Source organism: Helianthus annuus, chromosome 1, assembly GCF_002127325.2.
Source record: "Helianthus annuus cultivar XRQ/B chromosome 1, HanXRQr2.0-SUNRISE, whole genome shotgun sequence".
Lineage (NCBI taxonomy): Eukaryota > Viridiplantae > Streptophyta > Magnoliopsida > Asterales > Asteraceae > Helianthus > Helianthus annuus.
The window spans coordinates 121,459,817-121,472,445 of NC_035433.2; the positions used below are offsets into that span (position 1 = coordinate 121,459,817).

Consider the following 12,629-nt stretch of genomic DNA (forward strand, 5'->3'; position numbering starts at 1 on the left):
TTTGCAATCATCGACTGATAAGTGGTAAAATACACATATTTGTCCCGTGTACATTGTATATTTCTTGTATAGTTTTTATTTGTTTTATTTAGTTTTTAGTATTATATTATATTATTTTGTGTTTTGGCAGGTCCTGGTGTAAATGGAGTGAAAATAAGTAATATGGAAATAACCAGCCAGTTGGACAGAGTAGGATGCCAATGACCGAGTTAAAATTGCTGCTATTTTTCTTAACTGGGCCGAGCCTACTTATCTCTATATTAGTAGTGGAGACCACATATGAGTTAGTTAAAAAAAAAAGACAACAGCAAGTGAAGGCCAATATATATATTGAGAAATAGAGGCATTATTTTCGAAGGGATTAACAGGAGGACTTTTTGGCCATTATTTAATATTATTTTCGAACAAAACGGTGCATATCAATTCAACTTGGGGGCTTCATAGTTGTTGGCGGCTGACATCGATCAGACAAAAGAAAGTTGGACTGGGCCGGTAAAAGATTATCAGGCCAAGTGAAAACATGGTCATGTTTTTAGTAAACAATTATATATGCAAGATATCAGAAAAACCCTAGGGAAAATCCTATTAATATACCATATATCGACTGAAGGTGAAAAACAAGATACGAAGACAGTTGGGGGCGGAAACAATCAGACGAACGAATTGTGAAGCATCTTTTGAAGGCTACGGAATCTACGGGATCGAGCGAGAAGCTTGGAGAGCAAGAGATTAACGGGTTTTTTTTATTCGATTTCTTTAGTTTTTTATTTTTCTTCGTTCGTTGTCGATGAATTCTTGTTCTAAATCTTGTTTATTTGCTTTTAAAGTTATGATGCTTGGCTAAACGTTTAAACCGCCTAGACTTAGTTGAATGGATTGAATAAAGTTTTTATCTTTTTCGTTATTTGCATGAATGTTATGGATTGATTGTGTTTAGTAAAGAGTTTGTTTTATTGATTTGATGCACATGCATACTTTAATTTGGTTTATTATTGTCAATTGCTTCGTATGATTCTTAGTGACGGTCTTTATCACAACATAGAGTCATATTAGGGTTTAGGATTTTGGTGAGTGTCTATATCACGTAAGAAACCTTAACTCTTTAGGGAGAATCGGCCGATAATCTCTAGAAGTAATTGTTAGTAATTTGCTAGGTTTTAGTGTTCTGCTAGTCCTAATACCTGGAAAGTGAGGGGCTATTGGTAGGTCTTACCCGACGAATTGCTTTAGATAGTCCTTGGAAAAGGTCGTGTCTTAGTTGACCTGTCGGTTTTATTAGTCTGTCATGTCAAGTTTAATAATTCAAACTACCCTAGATCTATAATTGGAAAAGAGTAGGTCAATATTAGGGTACTTACACAATAATTAGACAACTGGAAAGGCGTCTAATAACCGGTAGGATTAACAGCCTAGGTAGTTCCACAGGTTTCTCCTTGAGAAGGGTCGAGGGGCTTAGTTGGTTCTTAATAGGTTTAGTACTTTAAGATCCCGGTTCCATAATTCATGCATTTAACTTAATCGGTAATTCTTTTAAAGTCAATCCAGGATTCTAGTCTAGGTGGTCTCGCTCTCCATATAAGAAAAGCCCTTAGTCTTCGTTCGTCTTTAGTCTAGCTTTAGTTAATTTAGTAGTTTAATATAGATTTCCTTAATTTTTCCGTACCCCCCCCCCAACCAATTAAACAGTTCGAGTCTGTGTCAGTCTAGGTCTAGATAGAGTCTAATTAGTGTAATTAGAGAGTCTCGTGGGTTCGATACTCGGACTTACTTAGGCTATACTGCATTGACCGGTACATTTGCCGGTTGCGTGGTTTAGTTTTAGATCGAGTCTAAGTTTATAAATTTAAAGTTTAGAGTGTCTAGATTAGGTTAATTTTAGTAGTTTTTATTTAACCACTTTTAGCACATCAAGTTTTTGGCGCCGTTGCCGGGAACTCTTGGTAATTGCGTTAATTTCTTTGACTGATCTTATCTGACATATCTGTGCTACTTGTATATTTTGTATATTGAGTCGTAGGAGTCTAATTTTCTGTGTCTTCTATTTCTTTTGAGTTTTAAATATGTGTGAAATTTGTGGAGGGCCCCATTTTACAGTTAAATGCCCACAATATGAGGGGTCCTCTGTATATTATTATGCTAACTCCTATGTGCAGCCACAGTCATATTTTTCACAGGGGTATTCCTCGTACCAGTATGAGGAACCGTATCACCAGCCCCAACAACAAAATTCTGAAGTCTATGAGCAGGACCAGCTGGATAGGATAATGGAGTTGTTAGCTCAATTGGTAGCTACGGATGAGACTACTCAGAAAATGATTCAAGAACATGAAGTCCTGCTTCAAAGTCAGCAGTCTATACTCTCAGACATTCGATGTTCAGTAGAAGAAATGTCTAGGAAATTAGAAGAAGTAGCAGAAACTAAGAATAAGGGCATCATTGATTTTGGTTGTGAAGAAGAGGAGATTATGATGCAAAAGGCTAATTGCGGGATATTGAGAGAGAGTGTGGAAGAAGTAGACGAGTGGCAAGTCTACCAGGAATCATTGGTTAAAGGGGTAGATGTTGATGAGAAATTAGATTTAGGAGATTCCTTAGGTAGTCTGTTTGATGATGAGGTAGAAGTTGAGGTAGAGAAAAAAGCGTTAAGTTGGGAAGATGAGTTTTTAGGGGAGTTAGAAGGTTTATCAGAATCTGAACAAGTAGGGGAATTTGATCCATTAGGTGATTTAGCAAATTTAGAAGCCCTACTAGAAGGTAAACCCAAGAAAATAAGTGAACCCACACCGCACGTAGAAATTAAGTGTGAGGATCTTCCCAAGGAAGTAGAGGGAATGGTGGAAGATGAAGAACACCATAGCTGGCCCATGGTACCGATAACGAATGCGACTAAAAAATCGAAACCACGGAAGAAGGCAAAGAAAAGAAAAAGAAAAGATGGAAAACGGAAGAGGATTGAAGGCCGGTACAAGAAGGAGCCGTTGGCGCACGGTCAATATTCGCATTACATGTTGCGCATTTGGTTCCTTCCAGGTAAGTATAAATTTTGGTGGTCTGACCCGTTAATAATTTTCAAAATATTTTATTATTCCACCAGTAAATTTTTAACTATTTTTGAGGACTGGGTGGAATTAAACGGGTTAGACAGGGTCCAGGTCAAAGAGAAGCCTCCTGACTAAATTCAAGTGTGGGGAGGTTTTGTAGAGTTTGTATATTGAGTCTTAATTAGTAGTTTTTGAGTCGGTTTTTTTAGAGTCGGTACTGCTTTGGGTTTTGTTTTGTTGTGATTGTGCAGGTTTGGATTGTACCACTCGTACTCAATCTCCATTCGGGTGATTTCGGAGCTGCCATATTGATATAATCCAAGCAGACTAGGCAACGATCGTGAAGGAAATGCTATACGATCGTTCGTTGGATTCAAGACTCGCACAACTGGCAGTGACTTTTGTCCTAACCAGCTTAGTCTTTTCCAACTCTCTCTGTATTTTATTTCTTTCGTATTTATTGTTAGTTTCCATCTTTGCATTAGGGACAATGCAATCCTTAAGTGTGGGGATGGGTAACTGTCGTTTAGGTCTTAGCTAGTGAGTCTTGAGTGATAATATGAAAAAATCAAAAAAAAAAAAAATTGAAAAAATTGAAAAAATCCAAAAAAACTGAAAAAATTAGAAAATGTCTTTTGAAATAAGAAGTTTGCAAAATTAACACGGAAAATGATAGAAAAGATGAATTTTTATTTGGGTTCAAATAATAATAATAAGAGATTAAATAAATCGAGCTTGCGTCTAGTTAGGGATATGTGGATAGGCCCGGGTTTAGTTTTAGGTCCCTTTGATTTAATATTACCTTAATTGTCGGTCTGCTAGTGGGTATTCGCCTAGGAAATATGGGAAATTGAAACTGCCAATAAGAGTATAAGGGGCACCGTTATAAGTTAAAACCGTTAGAGTTTGTGATCATGAAAAAAAAATAGAATAGAAAATTGAGCTAGAAACTAAATGAAAGTAGCGCATTTCTATGTAATCTTGGTTGGGGATAGCGACTCTACAACCGGAATACCGCTAGGGTGTGCGAAATCGACCGTGGAAAGAAAAGTAAAAAAAAGTACCGAAGCTTAAGTAATCTGGGTTGGGGATAGCTACTCAACAGCCTGATTGCCTCTTGGTTAGGGAAAGCAACGTCTACGCTCATTAAAAAAAGAGAAGAATGAAAAGAAAAAAAATGAAAAAAGTTTGATTTTAAATTCTCTTGGTTTTGATATAAGACGGTTAGGAATTGGTCCAGTGATCGTTCCTTTTGTTCTATAAGCTTGAGACGGGATTAGGTGGACCGTAGCTTCTAGCGTGAGACCCTAGGTAGATTGACCGCACTAAAACTAAATTCGCATGATAAGGGCTTAAGACCGGATTTGGGTTTAAAAGGGACAAATATATTCGCAATCGCGGCTAATGCAAGCTTTGATTTTAACAAAATATAAATAGTTTTTGACCCGAGTATCTATTCATCTCTGATTCCGTTGCATAATTCTTTTTCGAGGACGAAAAAAGTTTAAGTGTGGGGATATTTGATAAGTGGTAAAATACAAATATTTGTCCCGTGTACATTGTATATTTTTTGTATAGTTTTTATTTGTTTTATTTAGTTTTTAGTATTATATTATATTATTTTGTGTTTTGACAGGTCCTGGTGTAAATGGAGTGAAAATAAGTAATATGGAAATAACCAGCCAGTTGGACAGAGTAGGATGCCAATGACCGAGTTAACTAGGCCGAGCCTACTTATCTCTATATTAGTAGTGGAGGCCACATATGAGTTAGTTAAAAAAAAAAAAAAAAAAAAGACAACAGCAAGTGAAGGCCAATATATATATTGAGAAATAGAGGCATTATTTTCGAAGGGATTAACAGGAGGACTTTTTGGCCATTATTTAATATTATATATTATCATTTTGTAACATGTTTGTGCATGGTTGATTTGTACATTATGCTTTAGGTGTATTTTTGGTTTTCTTGTATTGTTTATTTGTTGGTCATTGAGGTTTTTTTTTTTTTTTTTTTGTTTTGTTGTATTTTCATATTTATTTTGTTTGTACTTTTTCCTTAGCCTGCCACGTGTGGTTTATTTGCATATTATTTTGTAACATAAGTATGCATTTAGGAGTTGTACATCTTGTTTAAATGATGCTTTATACTTTAGTTGTTTATATGGTTAGTCTAGGTGATTGTACATTGATATTTACATGTTTTTGGGGGTTTTTTTAAATGATGTTTCACTTTAAACCTAAAATTACTTGATTTTATAGTTTTAACCCAAAACTTTTTAGTTTTTCCAATTTAACCTCACAACCTTTTTACTTTCAACTTTGATCCCCTATGTTTTTCATATTTTGCAAAACTTTTCATTTTACGTTTAAATCTAAATTTTGTGACTTAACACGACACAATGTGTGTGTGGTTCAACGATTTTACGTTTTGTTATACGCTTCATTCTAAATTTTGTGAGTTAACATGGGGTAACGCACGTGTGTGGTTCAGTGTGTTTACGCCGTCTATTTTTTTCCTATTTAATAAGTTCGTTACAACGCGTGAGTCCTAAATCGAGTTAATTATTATTTTCTATGTTTTATATGTCGGTCTAATTTTTCCACGTTAAGACGCCGCAACTTTAATGTTGGTGGTCGTTGGCTATAGTGTGGCATTGGTGCTATTTGTCACGGTTTTACGCCCCCGCCGCAACGCGGGAAGCTTAATACGATAGGTTATTTATATGGATACAAGTCATGTAACGTGGTAATTATGATACCATTAATTGTATTGAGCTTATTTTGTGAATTACTTATTTGTATAAGATAGTAATAGAGACTTAACCGACAAAAATATTTTTAACACATTGTAAATGTGAATCTAATCAACAACATATCAATTTCGTTGGCTGCGGCGCAACGCGCGCGGGTAAATCTCCTAGTTTAATATTATTTTAGAACAAAACGGTGCATATCAATTCAACTTGGGGGCTTCATAGTTGTTGGCGGCTGACATCGATCAGACAAAAGAAAGTTGGACTGGGCCGGTAAAAGATTATCAGGCCAAGTGAAAACATGGTCATGTTTTTAGTAAACAATTATATATGCAAGATATCAGAAAAACCCTAGGGAAAATCCTATTAATATACCATATATCGACTGAAGGTGAAAAACAAGATACGAAGACAGTTGGGGGCGGAAACAATCAGACGAACGAATTGTGAAGCATCTTTTGAAGGCTACGGAATCTACGGGATCGAGCGAGAAGCTTGGAGAGCAAGAGATTAACGGGTTTTTTTTATTCGATTTCTTTAGTTTTTTATTTTTCTTCGTTCGTTGTCGATGAATTCTTGTTCTAAATCTTGTTTATTTGCTTTTAAAGTTATGATGCTTGGCTAAACGTTTAAACCGCCTAGACTTAGTTGAATGGATTGAATAAAGTTTTTATCTTTTTCGTTATTTGCATGAATGTTATGGATTGATTGTGTTTAGTAAAGAGTTTGTTTTATTGATTTGATGCACATGCATACTTTAATTTGGTTTATTATTGTCAATTGCTTCGTATGATTCTTAGTGACGGTCTTTATCACAACATAGAGTCATATTAGGGTTTAGGATTTTGGTGAGTGTCTATATCACGTAAGAAACCTTAACTCTTTAGGGAGAATCGGCCGATAATCTCTAGAAGTAATTGGTAGTAATTTGCTAGGTTTTAGTGTTCTGCTAGTCCTAATACCTGGAAAGTGAGGGGCTATTGGTAGGTCTTACCCGACGAATTGCTTTAGATAGTCCTTGGAAAAGGTCGTGTCTTAGTTGACCTGTCGGTTTTATTAGTCTATCATGTCAAGTTTAATAATTCAAACTACCCTAGATCTATAATTGGAAAAGAGTAGGTCAATATTAGGGTACTTACACAATAATTAGACAACTGGAAAGGTGTCTAATAACCGGTAGGATTAACAGCCTAGGTAGTTCCACAGGTTTCTCCTTGAGAAGGGTCGAGGGGCTTAGTTGGTTCTTAATAGGTTTAGTACTTTAAGATCCCGGTTCCATAATTCATGCATTTAACTTAATCGGTAATTCTTTTAAAGACAATCCAGGATTCTAGTCTAGGTGGTCTCGCTCTCCATATAAGAAAAGCCCTTAGTCTTCGTTCGTCTTTAGTCTAGCTTTAGTTAATTTAGTAGTTTAATATAGATTTCCTTAGTTTTTTCCGTACCCCCCCCCAACCAATTAAACAGTTCGAGTCTGTGTCAGTCTAGGTCTAGATAGAGTCTAATTAGCGTAATTAGAGAGTCTCGTGGGTTCGATACTCGGACTTACTTAGGCTATACTGCATTGACTGGTACACTTGCCGGTTGCGTGGTTTAGTTTTAGATCGAGTCTAAGTTTATAAATTTAAAGTTTAGAGTGTCTAGATTAGGTTAATTTTAGTAGTTTTTATTTAACCACTTTTAGCACATCATCGACCGTGGCGCCAACATTCTCAAAACCACCGTAACATTTCCCCATTATATGAAAAGCTTTGACAGGGCCAAGGTTTAGAGTGCCTAGTTCCCATATCATCACCTCCTGGACATCTGACAATTGCCTGTACGCGGCAGCATATGAATATCGTGTGGACATACAAACTTATGATTATCGCCATCAACGAATTTTTGACTGTATATGATCTACCATCCACCGAGCAAATCATAAGTTGAGCTTCGCACCCAGTTCTAATGGCCCCCCTGCTCCTTGATCTGAATGGCTTTTTTGACTTCGAATAAGCATCGTCAATAAACAATGGCTTATGTCCCTCTTTAGAACAAAGAAAATACTTAGTTTTGGTTATACCACCACTATGTACTTCACCACCTTTCCGAGTAGAAAAACCAGCTAACTTAGCATATGTTTGGTAAAACACGTATGCTTGTTCAATAGAGGTAAACTGCATTCCAACCACAGGTGTAGCTGATGGTTCAACCTCCAGAATATAAAGCCTTTCATCTACATAAATCAAAATAAAAAAAAAGAAACACATGCGATTTATAGGACTCGTAACATGCGATATATTAAAAACTCCATAATTTCATCATAAGAACAACAAAACGTGCGAATTGTTGGACTCATAACATGCGAAAATGAACATTTTGATAAATATGTTTTACACATGCGATTTATGATACATAACATGCGAAATCAGCATTTAGAAATAAACATCACATGCGAATTCCCAGACCTAGAACATGCGAACTTATACAATTTGCTTTCATATCAATTATCCTCTAAATGAACATTCAAAGCCTTCAAATCAATTATAATTATGCAAAATCATAACTACGATTAAACAAAACATATCTACAAAAAATTTAATGATCTGAATTAACATAAATTACCATTCGAACACTCATTTACACCACTTGTATTTGCATTTGGATTTGGATTTGGATTTGCAGATTCAGGATTTAAAACATCGTCAATCGTAACTCTCTGATACGCAGATAATTGAACCTGATCATTGACTGATCGAGCGTCTTCAAACTCAACATCTGTGTTTCGTCCGGTGCTGCTCTGTGGATCCATTGAACAAAACAATTGAATCAAACCCTAATGCAGAAGAACGAAAACTGCAATGTATTGTTTGAGAATTATGAAAATTTTGAAACTGATTTGAATCATAATTACCGGGATAGTAGTGTAACGAACTTCTCGCTGATTGAATGAGTAGACTAATTTGCACTCAGTTGATTGACTGAATTCTCTAACTTAACCTTATGAAAGAAAAACGAATCCAGGGCCGGCTAAGCCCATGTGCAGGATGGGCCTGTGCACAGGGCCCAAACCAGCATGGGGCCAAAAAAAACTAAAATTTCTGTATATGTTGAAATAGGCCCAAGTGTATACTAAAGCCCAAGTGTATATGTGATCTCATATGAGGAAAAAGGTTACTGGAAAACAAAACGACGGAATAACTGGGAAACAAAACGACGTTTTTGATTTCAATTTCAGAGGTTCAATTGCAATATTTTTTTATATCAGAGGTATGTTAATAAATTAATATCGGTCGCTGATTTCGTTTTTTATTTCAATTTCCATATGTTTTCAATCGGTGGCAATGTGGCATGTTATTATGTTAACAGTTAACTGTTAATATATATTCTGAATTTCTGATTTCAATCGGAGGAGGTATGTTAATGTTAATATATATTCGATTTTGATTTCATATGTTTTTTTTTTCTTTTTGTTTTGGTTTTTTTGATTGAAATATTGAATGAATCATGAATGCTATTTGTTAATAATTAATGAATGTATATTTTTAAATTTTTTGTTAAGTGATGTCTTGTGAATGTGATTGAAATATTGAATCAATGTTTGTTTTTTGTTAATATTTAGAAATTATGCCTCCCGTTCCTAAATACAAATACCTATCCGGCCATCAAAAACGTAAGAAGAGGAAGCTAGAGGAAGAGAAAAGAAAGGCGGACGACGTAAAACAAAACCGAATAAACAAGTTTTTTTCAAAAGAAACTCAAAATTCTAGTTCTAGCTTGGGTGACGATAATGTGGGTCAAGAGGCTAATGTGGGCGAAGCAATGTGACCGTAGGTGAAGAAGGTAATGTGGGCGAAGACAATGTGACCGTAGGTGAAGACCACATGAACGTAGGTGAAGATAATGTTAATGATACCGTAGATGAAGATGATGTTAATCCGGTTCCGGATATTGATATTTTTGATCCTAGAAATTGGGGTAGGCTTAGTAATGACATGATTAAAGAGTTGGTTACGAAAGGTCCAAAAAGAGATATGGATGTTAAGGGCCCCGTGGATAAATTTGGAAGACATTTTTCTAATACCATGTACACTAGAATTTTATCAAATAGGGAGACGTGCGATAGAGAATGGCTAGTGTATTCGAAAAAACTTGACAAACTCTATTGTTTTTGTTGTAAAGTTTTTAGAACGCAGCATCCGAAAGGTGGGTTGGATGATGAAGGTTATAACGATTGGAGACATGCCAGTGGTAGACTTAAAGAACATGAAGTTGGTTTACAACATTTTAAGAATATGAATGAATGGTTTGAATTGCGGCAAAGGTTGAAATGCAAAGAAACAATTGACAAAGGGGCATATGAGCACTTTAGAAAAGAAAAAGATTATTGGAAACAAGTCATCTTAAGGATTATTGCACTTGTGAAGTTTCTTGCAAAATATGGCTTAGCGTTTCGTGGGTCAAATGAGAAGTTGTATCAAAAAGGAAATGGAAACTTTTTGGGTTTGGTTGAGATGTTGGAAGAGTTTGACCCGATTATGAAAGAACATGTGCGCCGAGTTTTGAATGAAGAGTGCCATGTACACTTTCATAGCCACAATATTCAAAACGAGTTGATACAATTATTAGGGAATAAAGTTAGAACCGAAATCATCAAGAAAGTTAAGCAAGCAAAGTATTACTCCATCATCCTCGATTGCACGCCTGATACAAGTCACCAAGAGCAAATGTCCATAATTGTGAGGTATGTGAATTTTAACTCTAGTTCTGTGACCATTGAGGAATCCTTTTTAGGTTTTTTGGTTGTTGATGATACCATGGGTTTAGGACTTTTTGAAGTAACATGTAAGGAATTAGAGTCGCTTGATCTAGATATTGGTGATATGCGTGGTCAAGGCTACGATAATGGGGCAAACATGAGAGGAAAATACAAAGGAGTTCAAACTAGATTTTTAGAAAAAAAATCCTAGAGCTTTCTATAGTGCTTGTGGTTGTCATAGTCTAAATCTAGCATTGTGTGACATGGCTAACACAATTACTAAGTCTAAGGAATTTTTTGGAACAATACAACGGTTATATACTATCTTTGCCCATTCTATTAATAGGTGGCAAATTTTGAAAGACAATGTTAAAGGATTAATTCTTAAATCATTGTCTACAACTCGTTGGGAAAGTCGTATAGATAGTATTAAGCCTATAAGAACTCAACTTGGAGATGTAAGAAAAGCTTTGCGAGAAGTTAGGGGGACGGATAGAGATGCTAAAATCATAAGTGAAGCTAAATCATTAGAAGAGTATGAACTTGGTGATTTTGAATTTTTGGCACAAATTGTCATTTGGTTTGAATTATTATCAAAGGTGAATGTGGTGAGCAAACGGTTGCAAGCAAAAGATGTTGTTCTTGATGTTGCTATTGATGAATTGGACAAATTAATTAAATTCTTTAAGAATTATAGAGAAGTGGGGTTCTCTAAGGCACTTGATGAAGCTAGAGAAATTGCAAATGAAATAGGTGTTAATGCGGAATTTCGTCAAAAACGTGTGATATATAGGAAAAAAACAATTTGATGAATCGTCAAGTGTAGAAGAAGTAACATTTTCACCCGAGGAGGATTTTAGAGTAAATTATTTTTTAAGTATTGTTGATCAAGCTATTTTTTCACTTGAAACAAGATTTGAACAATATCAAAAATTCGAAAAAATATTTGGGTTTTTGTTTCCTAAAAAGTTGAAGACTCTTGATGAAGCCAAGCTTAAGGAGTGTTGTTATCGCCTTGAAGATGCATTGAAGTATGAAGGAGAATCCGATATTGATGCTAAAGAATTGTGTACGGAGTTGAAGTTGATTACTACATTTTTACCGAGACACATTGACAACCCTTTTGACGTTTTAGACTATATCTTCCAACGCAGTACTACTTATCCTTATGCTATAAATGCATATAAAGTGTTGTTGACAATTCCGGTAACCGTGGCATCGGCAGAAAAAAGTTTCTCAAAGTTGAAGTTGTTGAAGAGCTATTTACGTTCTACAATGTCACAAGAAAGGCTAAACGGGTTGGCGACAATATCTATTGAAAGTGAAATATTAGATACTATGGATTACAAGGAGTTGATCGAGAGCTTTGCTTCAAAAAACGCTAGGAGAACCACACTGTTTGCTTAGCAAGTAAATTCGATACTTTGATCATTTTTGCTACACTATTTTTGTTAATTTGTTTTATCTATTTCATAACAATTATCGAAGTATTATGAATTTTTAGTATTTATATATATATGATTGAATGATTGATGAGTTTATGTTATATGAAGATTTGCGAATAGGGCCCAAATTTTTTATCTCGAACAGGGCCCAAATTTTTTTTTGTGATTTTCGGAGACGGCCCTAAACGAATCAGTACACGTGTACGGCCAATGAAGTCGTGTACGTAATGTAGGATAAGGGCATTTGTATCCTACACTTCCTACATATATATATATATATATAGGGGACCGCTAAAATAAAAACCACCTCCAGTCGTAAGAACCATGAGAACTACACCGTACGGGGCGAGTTGGACCAAATTTTTTTTCATAAACGTAGATGCGTGTATTATAAACACATTTGTAAAAAAAAATTCAAAAAAAAAAATGTCGTGTGTGTAGTTTTGAGCACCACAAGTTTGTGTTTACGGGTACCGTAAAATTTAAATAAAATTTACGGTACCCGTGAAAACAAACTTGTGGTGCTCAAAACTACACTCACGACATTTTTTTTACAAATGTGTTTATAGTACACGCATCTACGTTTATGAAAAAAAATTTGGTCCAACTCGCCCCGGATCAAAAAGTTCTCATGGTTCTTACAACTGGAGGTG

General features: G+C 35.5%; 1 protein-coding gene across 1 annotated transcript; it reads left to right on the top strand.

Annotated features, from left to right (window-relative positions):
* Nucleotides 1-9,656: 9,656 nt before the first annotated feature.
* LOC110929637 (zinc finger MYM-type protein 1-like) lies at nucleotides 9,657-11,938 on the top strand. Its single transcript, XM_022172806.1, has 3 exons — nucleotides 9,657-10,516; nucleotides 10,878-11,311; nucleotides 11,424-11,938. The coding sequence occupies exons 1-3, from the start codon at nucleotides 9,657-9,659 to the stop codon at nucleotides 11,936-11,938; spliced, it is 1,809 nt and encodes a 602-aa protein (XP_022028498.1).
* Nucleotides 11,939-12,629: the final 691 nt, after the last annotated feature.

Bases quoted from the DNA above. Each gene is read 5' to 3' on its own strand.
- LOC110929637 (XM_022172806.1), top strand. From the start codon at position 9,657: ATGAACGTAGGTGAAGATAATGTTAATGATACCGTAGATGAAGATGAT. The intron at 10,517-10,877 runs GTATGTGAATTT...TTCTATTAATAG, and splicing joins CAAATGTCCATAATTGTGAG to GTGGCAAATTTTGAAAGACA. The intron at 11,312-11,423 runs GTGTGATATATA...TTGTTGATCAAG, and splicing joins TGCGGAATTTCGTCAAAAAC to CTATTTTTTCACTTGAAACA.